The sequence below is a fragment of the Lactuca virosa genome, chromosome 2 (assembly GCF_052849685.1).
Source record: "Lactuca virosa cultivar CGN04683 chromosome 2, Lactuca_virosa_CGN04683_v6, whole genome shotgun sequence".
Classification (NCBI taxonomy): Eukaryota; Viridiplantae; Streptophyta; class Magnoliopsida; order Asterales; family Asteraceae; genus Lactuca; species Lactuca virosa.
This window is the reverse complement of record NC_136427.1, coordinates 112103823-112124425: the sequence shown is the minus strand read 5'-3', so window position 1 is coordinate 112124425 and position 20603 is coordinate 112103823. Positions and strand designations below refer to the sequence as shown.

The following is a 20603-nucleotide window of genomic DNA, read 5'->3' as shown; positions in this document are numbered from 1 at the left end:
CGGATTTAAACCCGTTTGGTGTTTTAATTTATTTTTTCGTCAAACGATTTAAATAAATGGAAGTGACGTAATTAGTGACGTGTAATAAACCGAACAACCCGACACCTTAGCAAGGTGTTTACGGCCAAACAAGGGTGTTTGGGCCGAAAATACCCTTTTCCCAAGGACTCATGCATATAGCATGAGTTTACACTTCTAGTTTTCATTTCCCACTTCCCACCTCAAGAACACAAGGTTTTCTCTCAAGTATCATCACATGCTTCTTCCAAATTCCGCCAAAAATGTAAGTTTTCTTCCTAGATCCTTACATGCAACACATAATCTAGTGTTTCTACATCTTCTCATCCATGGATTTCCGATTTTTGCATAGATCATCAAGTGATCTTCAAATCACCAAGAACACCAAGAACACATTTGTGTTTTTGGGACTCAAATCACTCTTACAAGCTTCCTAGAAGTAAGTATACTCTTCCTAACTAGTGGTTTACTTAGTGTGCTTGTTAACTCCATGGATTGAACCTCAAAATCCCCAAGAACATGCAATTTAGCAAAAGTTTTGATGAGCATTGTTTAATTCATGAGTTTATAATAGAAGTAGTCTATGCAATTTAGCAAAACTTTGATGACCATTTTTTAATTCTTGAGTTCTATAGTAGAAGTCTATGAAATTTAGCAAAGCTTTGATGAGTATTGTTTAATTCTTGAGTTCCACAATAGAAGTCAATGCAATTCAGCAAAGCTTGGATGAGCATTGCGTAATTCTTGAGTTCCACAATAGAAGTAATCTATGAAATTTACCAAAGCTTTAATGAGCATGGTTTAATTATTGAGTTCCACAATTGATTTTAGCAAAGCTTTGATAAGCATTGTTTAATTATTGAGTTCCACATTAGAAGTATTTGTGACAACCCGAAATTTTTTTACTTTTAAAGCCCAGTCAATCAACTCAACTGAGTGTTAAACTCATTAGTATTGAGTTCTAGCCCGGTTAAAGGTCATTCTAAGGAGTTTTGAGCCTAATATACTTAAGGAATAAGTGTTAGAAAGTACCTGCTAGATCCATAGTGTAGCAAAGCAAACCTTAACCTCATTTAAATGAGTTCACGGCCACAAGACCGTGAGTTTACGGCTGTAAACTCATGTGGCCGTAAACTCAAGAGCATATATAAGGCATTTGGTCATTTCTAGTCATTTCTCTCATTCCTTGGCCGATTTCTTCAAATCCTCTCAAGTATCATCAAGACTTTCTCCCTAGATCTTCAAAAGATGTAAGTATTCTTCCTAGATTTGTTGATACATCTCTTAATCTAGTATCCTTACATGATTTCATCCATAGAAATCACTCTTTTCTTAGATCTTAAAGTTTCACCAAGAACACCAAGAACACACACTAGTGTTCTTGGCCAATATCAACCATTTCAAGCTTTTAGATCGTAAGTACACTTCCCTATACTTCTTATCTAGTTAGTATCCATGCTTAGAGACTAGAAAACATCAAGAACACAAGGACAAAAGGAGTTTACGGCCAAGCCATCTCCCAAGTCCGTAAACCCCTTTAAGGTTGCCATTTTGGCCTTAAACCCTATAAGATGCAAGGCAAGTGACCCAGAACTCTTCCTTGATGTTTGAAGGACCTTAAACTTCACTCAAATCCATAATGACCATGAGTTTACGACCATAAACCCCTTTGGGCCGTAAACTCATCAAAAGCCTTCAATGGGTTGGTCTTTTTCATACAAGTGTAGAACAAAAGTCCCTAAAGTTTCCCTAGCCTTCAAACCAACACTTAGCCATGTTTGACCATGAGTTTACGGCCGTAAAGTCCCTTAGGCCGTAAACCCATGACCGTAAACTCATGTTAGTGCCATTTCACTTTCCTTTGTTGAATCACATGTGATTCCAACCCTTGGTCACAATGTTTCCTAGTCCCGGAAGGTGTTTCCTTTCATACAGTTGTTTATAAACACTATATTCATGTCAATATGTGTCCTTATATGTCATTTAGGACCTATTGTGTCTCGGGACTTCATTCGTGGAACTTCTCATCCTTACACGCACACCCGTTTGAATCACCCACGTCAAGTGAGTTCATACCCCGTAATGAATCTTTTAACTGTTTTAACTGTTTTAAAGGGGGAGAATACAAGTTGAACACAATGATAATTGTGTAAATGTTTGTTATAAACATCTTTCAAAATGTTACTTATGTCATTTATAAGCTGTCAAAAACATTTCAAAAACTCTTTTAACGTTATGTTACTTTATAGTTATACAAAACTCTGTTTTTAAAGTACAAGCATAACTTAGTAGATAAAAGAGTCTTTTCAATAACAGTCCAAGTAGAACATTAGTAAACTATAATAGGTATAGTTTAGGAGAATGTTATTCATTACTTCTAGTTCAATGAAGCAACAAAGAGTCAGTTCATACATGAGTCAAACACACAGTGAAGAGAAACAAACAATACCATACAGAACATATAGTGAAGAGAATCAAACAATACCATACAGAGAGAACACACAATTATGAGAAACAAACAGAACGTACAATATTCAGTACAAAACAAACAAGTTAGGTTGCTATAGCATGAGAACACATACAGGATCTAATTATACCAAAGAATCACTAACTCATTGTTTTAAACAAAAGGTGATAGTTATATTGGGTATACATGATCACATACTTTAATGTGAATTACACGGCTTGCAAGAATTTGCAGAGGTCGTGTTTGATTCCCTTAATCTCTTGACAGGGAGGGCGTTTAGTAGGGCTGCTAGCGTTCACATTATAACCGTAATAAAACAAATATGTTTTTAGGTTATTAGTACATCCGCATGTCATTATAAACGACAACTGTGTACTTACATTTCCCATTACTTTCATAAGGTGACAGTACCACTTGAAAGTCAAACTCAAACTATTTTCGAGTCAAGATAGTTATAAACTAGGGAAAATATACATTTTTACAAATGACAAACGGAACAGTCGAGTCTAGCACATAACAGAAGATGGCTTGGTAGAAGTCTACGTTTAAAGGAAAGGACCATAATGCTAGTCTTATGATTCCTTAATGTATACATCACAGGATATATATACCAATAGAGTCTGACAGGTAATAAGATGTGTGCTCTCCGCTTCATTTCCTGTTCCTTGTTTGGTTGTGGGCTTGGAACGAATTCACCCAATCTATTTTCTACTCGATTATATATATATATATATATATATATATATATATATATATATATATATATATATATATATATATATATATATATATATATATATATATATATATGTATGCTTAGTATACATTAAGTCATCATAAGGGTACCAGGTATGGGTCAGGTTATAGGACACAAAGTCAAAGCACATGTTTTCTAGTACAAAGCATACTTTCCAAAATCAATACTTTTGGTATTCAAAACTAGAAACTTCCCAGTAAAGGGTTTAATCCATTTTATTAAACTAGTATAATTTAAAAGACCTTAGGTGAACAACTCTATAATACCTTAGTTTATACACCATGTTTATATATAAAGCTAATACCCAATAGGTAGTTGGATGGGTCCTTTTTCCGCCTTACTTCCTGTTCCTCGTTTGGTTGTGGGCTTAGGGCAGATTCGCTCAATTAACTTTCTATCCGATATTAGATCATATATAGCAGTATAAACTAAGTTATTATAAAAGTAGTCATTGTGGTCATCATTTCTCAATAAGAAAAATAGGTTTTCTTAAAGAACTTTTCATGAGATACAAAGGAACCATTACAACTAACTCCATGAGTAATAAGTGTTTACACTAGGGTTATATACGATGATGATCTAACAACCAATGGGAAGTGTGCTATCCGCCTTAATTTCTGTTCCTCGTTTGGTTGTGAGCTTAGGGTAGATGCGCACCATCGATTGTTTGGTTACTCTGAGTCTTATATAACTCGTATCTGCTTAGTACCAATAGAAAGGGTTGTAGTGTCAATTTACTTAAACTTCCATCAAAGTAGGAAATATAGGATTTCTAGAGGAACAGGCGAACTTTTCAAAACAGAACTTACAACTTACAACAGTTTACAACTACATGTTTCAACTACATTTTCAACACCATTTTACATCTACATTTTCAACAACACTTTACAACTTACTCACATCACTAAAATCTTATGAACTCACCAACTTAATTTGTGACAACCCGAAATTTTCATCTGTATAATTTCCACAATCAAACACTTCAAATAATAATCAAAAACATTTCAGTACATTTCTGGCCGGATTTAAACCCGTTTGGTGTTTTAATTTATTTTTTCGTCAAACGATTTAAATAAATGGAAGTGACGTAATTAGTGACGTGTAATAAACCGAACAACCCGACACCTTAGCAAGGTGTTTACGGCCAAACAAGGGTGTTTGGGCCGAAAACACCCTTTTCCCAAGGACTCATACATATAGCATGAGTTTACACTTCTAGTTTTCATTTCCCACTTCCCACCTCAAGAACACAAGGTTTTCTCTCAAGTATCATCACATGCTTCTTCCAAATTCCGCCAAAAATGTAAGTTTTCTTCCTAGATCCTTACATGCAACACTTAATCTAGTGTTTCTACATCTTCTCATCCATGGATTTCTGATTTTTGCATAGATAATCAAGTGATCTTCAAATCACCAAGAACACCAAGAACACATTTGTGTTTTTGGGACTCAAATCACTCTTACAAGCTTCCTAGAAGTAAGTATACTCTTCCTAACTAGTGGTTTACTTAGTGTGCTTGTTAAATCCATGGATTGAACCTCAAAATCCCCAAGAACATGTGTTTACGGTTTGGGGATCTCCCAAAACCGTAAACACCCCAAAGGGTGTTTTGGTGCCCCTAACTCCTTCCTTAGCATGTTTAATGGACTAGAAACTTGTATGAATGAGCTTAGGACCACAAAACACGAAAAGAAGGATGTGCCCAAGGGTTTACGGCCGTAAACTCTAGGGTTTACGACCGTAAACTCCCAATGAGTGGTCCAAGGACCGCAAACTCCAAGGGAGTATCCTTTTGAACCCTAATCACTTCTCAAGCCTTGGATTTGATCTTAGAACCCTTCCTTGTGATGCAAGAGACCTTTAAGCACACAAACACACCATTCCCATGAGTTTACGGCCATAAAATCAGGGGGGAAATGGTCCTCCAACCGTAAACACACTTAGATGTGACCAATTGAAGTGTAAACTCCATAGTGATGCCATACACTCCTTAGATGCAACCATTAGCACTCCTAGCACTTGAATCAAAGTGTTTTCATTCATTAGAGTGCCTTTACTTACTTAATTAGTGATTAAATAACTAATTAGATACATTTATGTAGCACTACATGTTACATAGGATCCGTGTGTGTGTTCAAGTCCTCACTTGACACCTAGCATCCTACCCGACACTTCCATCCACTTCACTCGCTTCAGGTGAGTTCATACCCCTAAATCAACCTTTTAAATGTCTTTAAATGATTTTATGGGGGGGGGGGGGAATACAAGTTGAACCAATTAAGTTATAATATCAATCACATGTGATTTATAACTAGCAACCAAAAGGATTTTCTATACTTTTAACTGCTTTGTCAACAAAACTGCTTCAAATGTTTACCAAACTCATTTTCATGTTAAATTGTTATAAAACTAATTTCCAAACTCCTTTAAACTCCTTATATTTCCAAACCATATCTACACAAATATATTTATATAAGTAAGACTTGAAGGACTTAGGACGAATAGCTCATCTTACTTCCTGTTCTTGTTTGATTGTGGGCTTAGGGTATTCTGTTATTCATCCGACTGTCGTTGAATTCTTAGTTATATATCATATATCTTGTGTGGGTATAAAAGTCTTCACTTCAGTTCAGTACCTTTGTGTAACAAAGGCATGCTACCAACATTTCTAATTAACTATAATAGGTATAGTTAAGGATTACTATTCATTACTACTATTATCATGACATCTACCAGAGTCAGTTCAGTATGAGTCAATACATGCTATATACTATGTAAGAGAATACTACAAACTATGCAAAAGGGAATACTATATACTATACAAGAGGACACTCTATACATTATACCAGAAAGTACGTTATACATTATACAAGAAGAACATACTAAATCAGAATGTGACATACTATTTCTCGATACGACACTTCATTGTGCTATTACCGTGTAACCAGAGTCTCCTGGAGGGAGAACGGGCATTATGTGTATAGATCTATACGGGACAGACACTCCCACATCCCGACTGCTAGCTACAGTCCGAGCCGACTAGGCCCAGGGGTGACATATGTCACCATACTACGTGTGACCTGGAGGGTCATTAGTTATTCGATCGTCAATCAGCATGGTTACATACGAGTTCACATTCCGACCTTTAATTAACACGTTAGGAATTAAAGGCAAAACAGACTCCCCGAGGTGTATTGTACAATTAATACTACCTGGAGCCTGCATTTTCATTTCATTAACCGGCAGTGATACTGCTGGGGTAAATTATTATTTTTCCCAATTACTTTACTTAAATGAAGTCTAAGACTATATTTTTCATATTGATGGTTTAACTGGGAAAGCTTTTACATTTTCAAAGGTTTTAACATACAAACAACCGGGTCTTGGTAGAAGGCCTACTTTTACTGGAAAATATAGGATTTTCTAGGGATCATACTATTTTCAAAACATCGAAATCAATTATGACATTATATTGTTGTAAACATTTTATACAAGCAATGACACTTAATACTTATGAGCTCACCAGCTTTATGCTGATAAACTCTTTCAAAATAACTTGTATTCTCAGGTCATCAGTAGACAGGTACAGATGCAGCTTTTGTGAAGATGGAGCACATACAAGACTCATCTTTATTTTGATTATATTTTTGGTGTCTAACAAAACTGTACAGAACACGCTTGTATTACAATTATTATCTTAATGCAATGGATGTTGTTGCTTGTCTTTACTATTATGCATTGTTATGATACTGTACATGACGTCCTCCACCCCAGAACGTATTCCGCCGTTCTCGATTTTGGGGTGTGACATAATTGCTGATCAAGTCTTTCAAATAACTTGTATTCTCAGGAGACTATTAGACAGGTGCTCGTGATGGGGATTCAGAAGATGAAGCATTATAGCTTCAAGTCTTGTTTTGTTATTTGTGTATGAATTCTATGTTTTGTGAACACACACATTGTAAACACTTTCTTTCGAAATGAAATGGTTGTTCATTACTTGCTTACCAGATACATATCTGGTGATACTAAACATGACGTCCTCCAACTTTGAACGATTCTGCCGTTCCGGTTTTCGGGTGTGACAGTATTCTATGCAATTTAGTGAAGCTTTGATGAGCATTGTTTAATTCTTGAGTTCCACAATAGAAGTCTAAGAAATTTAAGCGAAGTTTTGAAGATCATGGTTTAATTCGTGTGTTCCACAATAGAAGTCTATGCAATTTAGCAAAGCTTTGATGAGCGTTGTTTAATTATAGTGTTCTGCAATTGAAGTCTATGCAATTTAAGCAAAAGTTGGATCAACATTGTTAATTCTTGAGTTCCACAATAGAAGTCTATGCAATTTAGCAAAGCTTTCAATAGCATTGTTTAATTCTTGAGTTCCACAATAGAAGTCTATGCAATTTAACAAATCTTTGATGAGCATTGTTTAATTCTGGAGTTCCACAATAGAAGTCTATGCAATTTAGCAAAGCTCTGATGAGCGTTGTTTAATTCTTGATTTCCACAATAGAAGTCTATGCAATTTAGCAAAGTTTTGATGAACATTGTTTAATTCCTCAGCTCCATTATAGAAGTAGTCTATGCAATTTAGCAAAACTTTGATGAGCATTGTTTATTTCTAGAGTTCCACAGTAGAAGTCTATGCAATTTAGCAAAGCTTTGATGAGTATTGTTTAATTCTTGAGTTCCACAATAGAAGTCGATGCAATTTAGCAAAGCTTGGATGAGCATTACTTAATTTTTTAGTTCCACAATAGAAGTAATCTATTAAATTTACCAAAGCTTTGATGAGCATTGTTTAATTCTTGAGTTCCACAATTGAAATCTATGCAATTTAGCAAAACTTTGATGAGCAATGTTTAATTCATGAGTTCCACAATATAAGTGTACGCAATTTAGCAAAGCTTTTATAAGCATTGTTTAATTATTGAGTTCCACAATAGAAATATTTTATGCAATATAGCAAAGCTTTGATGAACATTGTTTAATTCTTGAGTTCCACAATAGAAGTCTATGCAAATTAAGCAAACGTTTGATGATCATTGTTTAATTGATGAGTTCCACAATAAAATTTTATGCAATTTAGCAAAGCTTTGAAGCAATTTTAATTATTGAGTTCCACAATAGAAGTCTATGCAATTTAGCAAAGCTTTGATGAGCATTGTTTAATTCTTGACTTCCATAATAGAAGTAGTCTATGCAATTTAGCAAAGATTTGATGAGTATTGTTTTATTCTTGAGTTCTACAAAAGATGTCTAAGCAATTTAGCAAAGCGTTGATTAGTATTGTTTAATTCTTGGGTTCCACAATAGAAGTGGATGCAATTTGGCAAAGCTTTGATGAGTATTGCTTAATTCTTGAGTTACACAATAGAAGTAATCTATGAAATTTACCAAAGCTTTGATGAGCATTGTTTAATTCTTGACTTCCAAAATTGAAGTCTATGCAATTTAGCAAAACGTTGATGAGCACTGTTTAATTCTTGAGTTCCACAATAGAAGTGTACGCAATTTAGCAAAGCTTTGATAAGCATTGTTTAATACTTGAGTTCCACAGTAGAAATATTTTATGCAATTCAGCAAAGCATACATGAGCATTGTTTAATTCTTGAGTTCCACAATAGAAGTCTATGCAATTTAAGCAAAGGTTGGATGAGCAATACTTAATTCGTGAGTTCCACAATAGAAATCTATGCAATTTAGCAAAGCTTTGATGAACATTTTTTAATTCTTGAGTTCCATAATAGAAGTCTATGCAATTTAGCAATGCTTTGATGAGCATTGTTTAAGTCTTTTTTCTTTTTTTGAAAGAGCCAAAGCTCAGCAAACTTTATTAAAAAGAATAAAAGAATACAAAAACAAACGGAAATAAAATAGTCAAACAAAATACAAATCTAACCAACTACCAAGCCACTTTTTAATAACCAGACTTAACCACCCAAAAACCCAAAAAACCTTATTATCCTTAAAGCTAGCCCAAAGACTTATTGAAAGTAGGAAAACAGGTAACTTCACCCCCTTGCACCACCAAAATCCCCAAAGATCATTAATACCTAAGCAAGGGGTAAGGCCCTTAAAAAACCCACAGTCCAAAGGCCAAGCTTTAAGAAAAAACCCAACAAAACCACAATACTCCCTACACAATACATAACATAGAACCAATAAAATATACAATTATAACACTCATAATTGCAACTATAAAAAAACCCCATCAATTTATCAATCCCGCATCTTCTGTCACTTCTCCTCTCATCAATCCTCCACTTAGTCTTCAACAGAAAAGACTCCATCTGCTTGCAAACATGATCCATACCCGACCTTTGCAAAAAATTCCTGCATATCAAGCACAAGCCAAACCACAACAAACTAACACCAAAACTCCAAGAAATCAGAACAAGTTTCATACTAGACATGGCATCAATCACATGTCTAGGATTCTCCATTTGGATAATCTCAATAAAGATCATATCCAAACAGAAAATCCCATAGGTACAAGTCACATGATTTGAGAGCAAACTCTCAAACCAGTAACACAATCCGTCAATTCCTTTGTAAAGAAACTTATTCCAAAAACGCCCCCACCAATCCACAGCATTAAGATCACCAAAGTTAAACATCCTTTTATGCCAACCCCAAAACCAATAGCCACCAACCAACAAACTAAAAAACCAGAAAATAGCACCCATTATTTAAAGTTTTTCCATTCCAGAAATACCCCAGGTATTAAAAACTTTATCATTGACCATCTTAGCCTTTTTCCTCAACCCCAACAGCATTAAATGTATTTCACTTTCAATACAAGCAATCAGCCCCTTATACGAATTTCTCCTGTTACTAAATAGTCTTGAATTTCTCTCCTTCCAAATATGTGCAACACAACTAGCAAAAACACATTTATTAACCAGATTCTCACCAGAATTCCTTTTAAACAAACTGCACAGCTTCATAATTAATTCATTCCAATCATCCATAAAAAGATTAAGACCCATCTTATTACAAAAATACCTCCAAATAAGTTGAGAATAATCACATTTAAAGAAGAGATGAACATGTGAATCAGGAGTAACAGCACAAAAAGGACAAAGTAAGTTACCAGAAACTTCCCAACCTCTGACACGATCCTGGGTCTTCAATCTATTCAAAATAGCCATCCACAAAATAAACGAATTTCGAGGAATGCAATTACCATACCAAACAATATCATGCCAAGGAACTTGGTCTCCAAAATTATTTATATCACACCACACCTGTTTGCATGAAAATTGTTTACATATTCCTTTCTTATCTCTCCAACCTACAACATCCCTCAGATTAGGCTCAATACAAAACATGGGAGCATCCTTCAATCCAGGGAATATATTAACCCACTCAACCGGCCAAGTATAGCAATCATAGACTAGAACATCACCGACCAAGGAAGAATCACTAAACCCGTTGCTAACCCAATCTCTTCTAGATATAATAGAACATAAAATACCAATTGGGTGCCACCAATCATGCCAGAGAGAAGTATTCATCCTGTTTCCCACACACGAAACAACATGGGGCCTAACAATTTTTCTCACCTCAAGGAACCTCTTCCGAGTCCAGCTCATACTCTTCTTCTGCAAAATATCCCAAAAATTCCTGTTTCCAATGTAATTGGATTTCACCCACTGAACCCACAGAGAATTTTTGTTATTAATCACATTCCACACATGTTTAGCTAACAAAGCATCATTCCATTTCCTTAAATTCTTCACTCCTAAACCACCATAAATTTTCGGCTTACAAATATCATTCCACTTGACTTTAGCTTTCCCTTTGACTACCTCACCATTCGCCCACAAGAAACTTCTACAAAGTTTTTCAATCTCTTTAATAGTAGCAATGGGAATTTTAAAAATCGAAGCCCAATACACATGAATAGATGTCAAAACAGAATTAATGAGCTACAGCCTTCCAGCAAACGATAAAGCCTTGCTTTTCCAATTGAAAATTCTCATCTTAATCTTCTCAATAAGCTGTTTACAATCTCTATCAAATAATTTTGTAACACACATAGGAATTCCCAAATACTTAAAAGGAAATCTCCCAATATCAAAAGGAAGAATGCCCAAGATAATCCTTCTCATATTGGGTTTAACACAACTGAAGAAAATCTGGCTTTTTTCCATGCTCACCTTCAACCCTGAAACTTTTTTGAACTCATCAAGAGCATCCCTTATAACTCTAGCAGAATTCCCATTTCCATAAGAAAAAACTAACAAATCATCAGCAAAGCATAAATGAGTAATTTTAAGGGACATACACTTACTATGAAACTTAAAATTCTGGCCAGCTTCAATTTTCTTCAAAAGGATGATATTAAACACCTCCATAACTATAGTAAATAGGTAAGGAGATAGAGGATCACCCTGCCTAAGACCCCTCTTTCCTTCAAAATACCCATGATCTTCACCATTAAAGTTAAGCATGAACCAAGGAGTAGAAACACAAGCCATAATCCACTGAATCATTATCGTATGAAAACCAAACCCCTGCAGAATTCTATTAAGAAAATTCCAATCCACCGTATCATATGCCTTTTGAATATCAATCTTTATGGTGCATTTGGGAACTCCCCTCTTATTTTTATACCCCACCATCAGCTCCTGAGCAAGGAGAATATTATCCACAATAGATCTTCCAGGAATGAAAGCTGATTGATTTTTGCTCACAATATCACCCAAACTATTTCTAATTCTGTTCACTATAATCTTACTAATACACTTATATAAAGTGTTACAGCAGGCTATAGGACGGAAATCAGAAACTTTCCTCGGGAACTCCACTTTAGGAACCAGCACTATTCTCGTAGCATTAATCCCCTTCAACAATTTACCAGTCCAAAGCATTGATGAGCATTGTTTAAGTCTTGAGTTCCACAATAGAAGTCTATGCAATTTAGCAAAGCTTTGATGAGCATTGTTTGATTCTTGATTTCCACAATAGAAGTCTATGCAATTTAGCAAAGCATTGATGAGCATTGTTTAACTCTTGAGTTCCATAATAAAAGTAGTCTATGCAATTTAGCAAAGCTTTGATGAGCATTGTTTAATTCTTGAGTTCTACAATAGAAGTCTATGCAATTTAGCAAATCTTTGATGAGTATTGTTTAATTCTTGAGTTCCACAATAGAAGTCGATGAAATTTCGACAATCTTTAATGAGCATTGCTTAATTCTTGAGTTCCACAATAGAAGTCTTTGCAATTAAAGCAAATAGTTGATGAGCATTGTTTAATTCATGTGTTCCACAATAGAAATCTATGCAATCTAAGAAAAGGGTTGATGTGCATTGTTTAATTCATGAGTTCCACAATAGAAGTCTATGCAATTTAGCAAAGCTTTGATGAGCATTGTTTAATTCTTGTGTTCCACAATAGAAGTCTATGCAATTTAGCAAAGTTTTGATGAGCATTGTTTAATTCATGAGTTTATAATAGAAGTAGTCTATGCAATTTAGCAAAGCTTTGATGACCATTTTTTAATTCTTGAGTTCTACAGTAGAAGTCTATGAAATTTAGCAAAGCTTTGTTGAGTATTGTTTAATTCTTGAGTTCCACAATAGAAGTCGATGCAATTCAGCAAAGCTTGGATGAGCATTGCGTAATTCTTGAGTTCCACAATAGAAGTAATCTATGAAATTTACCAAAGCTTTAATGAGCATGGTTTAATTCTTGAGTTCCACAATTGAAGTCTTTGCAATTTAGCATAGCTTTGATAAGCATTGTTTAATTATTGAGTTCCACATTAGAAGTATTCTATGCAATTTAGTGGAGCTTTGATTAGCATTGTTTAATTCTTTTTTTTTTTGAAAAAGCCAAAGCTCAGCAAACTTTATTAAAAAGAATAAAAGAATACAAAAACAAACGGAAATAAAATAGTCAAACAAAATACAAATCTAACCAACCTATCCATAACCAACTACCAAGCCACTTTTTAATAACCAGACTTAACCACCCAAAACCCCAAAAAAACCTTATTATCCTTAAAGCTAGCTCAAAGACTTATTGAAAGTGGGAAAAAATGTAACTTCACCCCCTTGCACCACCAAAATCCCCAAAGATCATTAATACCTAAGCAAGGGGTAAGGCCCTTAAAAAAACCCACAGTCCGAAGGCCAAGCTTTAAGAAAAAACCCAACAAAACCACAATACTCCCTACACAATACATAACATAGAACCAATAAAAGATAACACAATTATAACACTCATAATAGTAACTATAAACCCCATCAATTTATCAATCCCGCATCTTCTGTCACTTCTCCTCTCGTCAATCCTCCACTTAGTCTTCAACAGAAAAGACTCCATCTGCTTGCAAACATGATCCAAACCCGACCTTTGCAAAAAAATCTTGCATATCAAGCACAAGCCAAACCACAACAAACTAACACCAAAACTCCAAGAAATCAGAACAAGTTTCATACTAGACATGGCATCAATCACATGTCTAGGATTCTCCATTTGGATAATCTCAATAAAGATCATATCCAAACAGAAAATCCCATAGGTACAAGTCACATGATTTGAGAGCAAACTCTCAAACCAGTAACACAATCCGTCAATTCCTTTGTAAAGAAACTTATTCCAAAAATGCCCCCACCAATCCACAGCATTAAGATCACCAAAGTTAAACATCCTTCTATGCCAACCCCAAAACCAATAGCCACCAACCAACAAACTAAAAAACCAGAAAATAGCATCCATTACTTAAACTTTTTCCATTCCAGAAATACCCCAGGTATTAAAAACTTTATCATTGACCATCTTAGCCTTTTTCCTCAACCCCAACAGCATTAAATGTATTTCACTTTCAATACAAGCAATCAGCCCCTTATACGAATTTCTCCTGTTACTAAATAGTCTTGAATTTCTCTCCTTCCAAATATGTGCAACACAACTAGCAAAAACACATTTATTAACCAGATTCTCACCAGAATTCCTTTTAAACAAACTGCACAGCTTCATAATTAATTCATTCCAATCATCCATAAAAAGATTAAGACCCATCTTATTACAAAAATACCTCCAAATAAGTTGAGAATAATCACATTTAAAGAAGAGATGAACATGTGAATCAGGAGTAACAGCACAAAAAGGACAAAGTAAGTTACCAGAAACTTCCCAACCTCTGACACGATCCTGGGTCTTCAATCTATTCAAAATAGCCATCCACAAAATAAACGAATTTCGAGGAATGCAATTACCATACCAAACAATATCATGCCAAGGAACTTGGTCTCCAAAATTATTTATATCACACCACACCTGTTTGCATGAAAATTGTTTACATATTCCTTTCTTATCTCTCCAACCTACAACATCCCTCAGATTAGGCTCAATACAAAACATGGGAGCATCCTTCAATCCAGGGAATATATTAACCCACTCAACCGGCCAAGTATAGCAATCATAGACTAGAACATCACCGACCAAGGAAGAATCACTAAACCCATTGCTAACCCAATCTCTTATAGATATAATAGAACATAAAATACCAATTGGGTGCCACCAATCATGCCAGAGAGAAGTATTCATCCCGTTTCCCACACACGAAACAACATGGGGCCTAACAATTTTTCTCACCTCAAGGAACCTCTTCCAAGTCCAGCTCATACTCTTCTTCTGCAAAATATCCCAAAAATTCTTGTTTCCAATGTAATTGGATTTCACCCACTGAACCCACAGAGAATTTTTGTTATTAATCACATTCCACACATGTTTAGCTAACAAAGCATCATTCCATTTCCTTAAATTCTTCACTCCTAAACCACCATAAATTTTCGGCTTACAAATATCATTCCACTTGACTTTAGCTTTCCCTTTGACTACCTCACCATTCGCCCACAAGAAACTTCTACAAAGTTTTTCAATCTCTTTAATAGTAGCAATGGGAATTTTAAAAATCGAAGCCCAATACACATGAATAGATGTCAAAACAGAATTAATGAGCTACAGCCTTCCAGCAAACGATAAAGCCTTGCTTTTCCAATTGAAAATTCTCATCTTAATCTTCTCAATAAGCTGTTTACAATCTCTATCAAATAATTTTGTAACACACATAGGAATTCCCAAATACTTAAAAGGAAATCTCCCAATATCAAAAGGAAGAATGCCCAAGATAATCCTTCTCATATTGGGTTTAACACAACTGAAGAAAATCTGGCTTTTTTCCATGCTCACCTTCAACCCTGAAACTTTTTTGAACTCATCAAGAGCATCCCTTATAACTCTAGCAGAATTCCCATTTCCATAAGAAAAAACTAACAAATCATCAGCAAAGCATAAATGAGTAATTTTAAGGGACATACACTTACTATGAAACTTAAAATTCTGGCCAGCTTCAATTTTCTTCAAAAGGATGATATTAAACACCTCCATAACTATAGTAAATAGGTAAGGAGATAGAGGATCACCCTGCCTAAGACCCCTCTTTCCTTCAAAATACCCATGATCTTCACCATTAAAGTTAAGCATGAACCAAGGAGTAGAAACACAAGCCATAATCCACTGAATCATTATCGTATGAAAACCAAACCCCTGCAGAATTCTACTAAGAAAATTCCAATCCACCGTATCATATGCCTTTTGAATATCAATCTTTATGGTGCATTTGGGAACTCCCCTCTTATTTTTATACCCCACCATCAGCTCCTGAGCAAGGAGAATATTATCCACAATAGATCTTCCAGGAATGAAAGCTGATTGATTTTTGCTCACAATATCACCCAAACTATTTCTAATTCTGTTCACTATAATCTTACTAATACACTTATATAAAGTGTTACAGCAGGCTATAGGACGGAAATCAGAAACTTTCCTCGGGAACTCCACTTTAGGAACCAGCACTATTCTCGTAGCATTAATCCCCTTCAACAATTTACCAGTCCAAAGCATTGATGAGCATTGTTTAAGTCTTGAGTTCCACAATAGAAGTCTATGCAATTTAGCAAAGCTTTGATGAGCATTGTTTGATTCTTGATTTCCACAATAGAAGTCTATGCAATTTAGCAAAGCATTGATGAGCATTGTTTAACTCTTGAGTTCCATAATAAAAGTAGTCTATGCAATTTAGCAAAGCTTTGATGAGCATTGTTTAATTCTTGAGTTCTACAATAGAAGTCTATGCAATTTAGCAAATCTTTGATGAGTATTGTTTAATTCTTGAGTTCCACAATAGAAGTCGATGAAATTTCGACAATCTTTAATGAGCATTGCTTAATTCTTGAGTTCCACAATAGAAGTCTTTGCAATTAAAGCAAATAGTTGATGAGCATTGTTTAATTCATGTGTTCCACAATAGAAATCTATGCAATCTAAGAAAAGGGTTGATGTGCATTGTTTAATTCATGAGTTCCACAATAGAAGTCTATGCAATTTAGCAAAGCTTTGATGAGCATTGTTTAATTCTTGTGTTCCACAATAGAAGTCTATGCAATTTAGCAAAGTTTTGATGAGCATTGTTTAATTCATGAGTTTATAATAGAAGTAGTCTATGCAATTTAGCAAAGCTTTGATGACCATTTTTTAATTCTTGAGTTCTACAGTAGAAGTCTATGAAATTTAGCAAAGCTTTGTTGAGTATTGTTTAATTCTTGAGTTCCACAATAGAAGTCGATGCAATTCAGCAAAGCTTGGATGAGCATTGTGTAATTCTTGAGTTCCACAATAGAAGTAATCTATGAAATTTACCAAAGCTTTAATGAGCATGGTTTAATTCTTGAGTTCCACAATTGAAGTCTTTGCAATTTAGCATAGCTTTGATAAGCATTGTTTAATTATTGAGTTCCACATTAGAAGTATTCTATGCAATTTAGTGGAGCTTTGATTAGCATTGTTTAATTCTTTTTTTTTTTTGAAAAAGCCAAAGCTCAGCAAACTTTATTAAAAAGAATAAAAGAATACAAAAACAAACGGAAATAAAATAGTCAAACAAAATACAAATCTAACCAACCTATCCATAACCAACTACCAAGCCACTTTTTAATAACCAGACTTAACCACCCAAAACCCCAAAAAAACCTTATTATCCTTAAAGCTAGCTCAAAGACTTATTGAAAGTGGGAAAAAATGTAACTTCACCCCCTTGCACCACCAAAATCCCCAAAGATCATTAATACCTAAGCAAGGGGTAAGGCCCTTAAAAAAACCCACAGTCCGAAGGCCAAGCTTTAAGAAAAAACCCAACAAAACCACAATACTCCCTACACAATACATAACATAGAACCAATAAAAGATAACACAATTATAACACTCATAATAGTAACTATAAACCCCATCAATTTATCAATCCCGCATCTTCTGTCACTTCTCCTCTCGTCAATCCTCCACTTAGTCTTCAACAGAAAAGACTCCATCTGCTTGCAAACATGATCCAAACCCGACCTTTGCAAAAAAATCTTGCATATCAAGCACAAGCCAAACCACAACAAACTAACACCAAAACTCCAAGAAATCAGAACAAGTTTCATACTAGACATGGCATCAATCACATGTCTAGGATTCTCCATTTGGATAATCTCAATAAAGATCATATCCAAACAGAAAATCCCATAGGTACAAGTCACATGATTTGAGAGCAAACTCTCAAACCAGTAACACAATCCGTCAATTCCTTTGTAAAGAAACTTATTCCAAAAATGCCCCCACCAATCCACAACATTAAGATCACCAAAGTTAAACATCCTTCTATGCCAACCCCAAAACCAATAGCCACCAACCAACAAACTAAAAAACCAGAAAATAGCATCCATTACTTAAACTTTTTCCATTCCAGAAATACCCCAGGTATTAAAAACTTTATCATTGACCATCTTAGCCTTTTTCCTCAACCCCAACAGCATTAAATGTATTTCACTTTCAATACAAGCAATCAGCCCCTTATACGAATTTCTCCTGTTACTAAATAGTCTTGAATTTCTCTCCTTCCAAATATGTGCAACACAACTAGCAAAAACACATTTATTAACCAGATTCTCACCAGAATTCCTTTTAAACAAACTGCACAGCTTCATAATTAATTCATTCCAATCATCCATAAAAAGATTAAGACCCATCTTATTACAAAAATACCTCCAAATAAGTTGAGAATAATCACATTTAAAGAAGAGATGAACATGTGAATCAGGAGTAACAGCACAAAAAGGACAAAGTAAGTTACCAGAAACTTCCCAACCTCTGACACGATCCTGGGTCTTCAATCTATTCAAAATAGCCATCCACAAAATAAACGAATTTCGAGGAATGCAATTACCATACCAAACAATATCATGCCAAGGAACTTGGTCTTCAAAATTATTTATATCCCACCACACCTGTTTGCATGAAAATTGTTTACATATTCCTTTCTTATCTCTCCAACCTGCAACATCCCTCAGATTAGGCTCAATACAAAACATGGGAGCATCCTTCAATCCAGGGAATATATTAACCCACTCAATCGGCCAAGTATAGCAATCATAGACTAGAACATCACTGACCACGGAAGAATCACTAAACCCATTGCTAACCCAATCTCTTCTAGATATAATAGAACATAAAATACCAATTGGGTGCCACCAATCATGCCAGAGAGAAGTATTCATCCCGTTTCCCACACACGAAACAACATGGGGCCTAACAATTTTTCTCACCTCAAGGAACCTCTTCCAAGTCCAGCTCATACTCTTCTTCTGCAAAATATCCCAAAAATTCCTGTTTCCAATGTAATTGGATTTCACCGACTGAACCCACAGAGAATTTTTGTTATTAATCACATTCCACACATGTTTAGCTAACAAAGCATCATTCCATTTCCTTAAATTCTTCACTCCTAAACCACCATAAATTTTCGGCTTACAAATATCATTCCACTTGACTTTAGCTTTCCCTTTGACTACCTCACCATTTGCCCACAAGAAACTTCTACAAAGCTTTTCAATCTCTTTAATAGTAGCAATGGGAATTTTAAAAATCGAAGCCCAATACACATGAATAGATGTCAAAACAGAATTAATGAGCTGCAGCCTTCCAGCAAACGATAAAGCCTTGTTTTTCCAATTGAAAATTCTCATCTTAATCTTCTCAATAAGCTGTTTACAATCTCTATCAAATAATTTTGTAACACACAAAGGAATTCCCAAATACTTAAAAGGAAATCTCCCAATATCAAAAGGAAGAATGCCCAAGATAATCCTTCTCATATTGGGTTTAACACAACTGAAGAAAATCTGGCTTTTTTCCATGCTCACCTTCAACCCTGAAACTTTTTTGAACTCATCAAGAGCATCCCTTATAACTCTAGCAGAATTCCCATTTCCATAAGAAAAAACTAACAAATCATCAGCAAAGCATAAATGAGTAATTTTAAGGGACATACACTTACTATGAAACTTAAAATTCTGGCCAGCTTCAATTTTCTTCAAAAGGATGATATTAAACACCTCCATAACTATAGTAAATAGGTAAGGAGATAGAGGATCACCCTGCCTAAGACCCCTCTTTCCTTCAAAATACCCATGATCTTCACCATTAAAGTTAAGCATGAACCAAGGAGTAGAAACACAAGCCATAATCCACTGAATCATTATCGTATGAAAACCAAACCCCTGCAGAATTCTACTAAGAAAATTCCAATCCACCGTATCATATGCCTTTTGAATATCAATCTTTATGGTGCATTTGGGAACTCCCCTCTTATTTTTATACCCCACCATCAGCTCCTGAGCAAGGAGAATATTATCCACAATAGATCTTCCAGGAATGAAAGTTGATTGATTTTTGCTCACAATATCACCCAAACTATTTCTAATTCTGTTCACTATAATCTTACTAATACACTTATATAAAGTGTTACAGCAGGCTATAGGACGGAAATCAGAAACTTTCCTCGGGAACTCCACTTTAGGAACCAGCACTATTCTCGTAGCATTAATCCCCTTCAACAATTTACCAGTCCAAAAAAATTCCCTCACAGCTTTACACACCTCCGGCCCAACAATGTTCCAAGAACTTTTAAAAAATTTGGAGGAGTACCCATCAGGTCCAGGGGCATGATTTTCATCAATATCAAACATCGCCACTTTGATTTCTTCATCAGTCACCACTCTAATCATATTAGCAGCCACCCTACTATCCAATTTATTATGAAAGAAACCATCATTTAAACACGAAAACTCAGTAACATCTTTACAACCCAAAAACTTATTGAAATGAGTAACAAATTTATCCTTCATAGCCTTCCCACTAACCCATCTTCCATCTTCATCAATAACCATCAGAATACGATTTCTATTGCCCCTGCTCTTCACAACTCTATGAAAAAACTTTGTATTATTGTCCCCTTCCTGTAA

The 20603-nt window shown here is 35.1% G+C and overlaps 2 protein-coding genes across 2 annotated transcripts; both read right to left on the bottom strand.

Moving 5' to 3' along the window:
* Positions 1 to 9126: 9126 nt before the first annotated feature.
* On the bottom strand, positions 9127 to 12125 carry LOC145157681 (uncharacterized). The gene is made up of 5 exons (XM_079076687.1): positions 11185 to 12125; positions 10021 to 11085; positions 9775 to 9909; positions 9457 to 9582; positions 9127 to 9385 (listed from the first exon to the last, which is right to left on the bottom strand). Exons 1-5 carry the CDS (start codon positions 12123 to 12125, stop codon positions 9127 to 9129), a joined length of 2526 nt encoding a protein of 841 aa, XP_078932813.1.
* Positions 12126 to 13983: 1858 nt separating this feature from the next.
* On the bottom strand, positions 13984 to 16170 carry LOC145157680 (uncharacterized). Its single transcript, XM_079076686.1, has 2 exons — positions 15230 to 16170; positions 13984 to 15130 (listed from the first exon to the last, which is right to left on the bottom strand). The coding sequence occupies exons 1-2, from the start codon at positions 16168 to 16170 to the stop codon at positions 13984 to 13986; spliced, it is 2088 nt and encodes a 695-aa protein (XP_078932812.1).
* Between the last annotated feature and the right edge of the window lie 4433 nt (positions 16171 to 20603).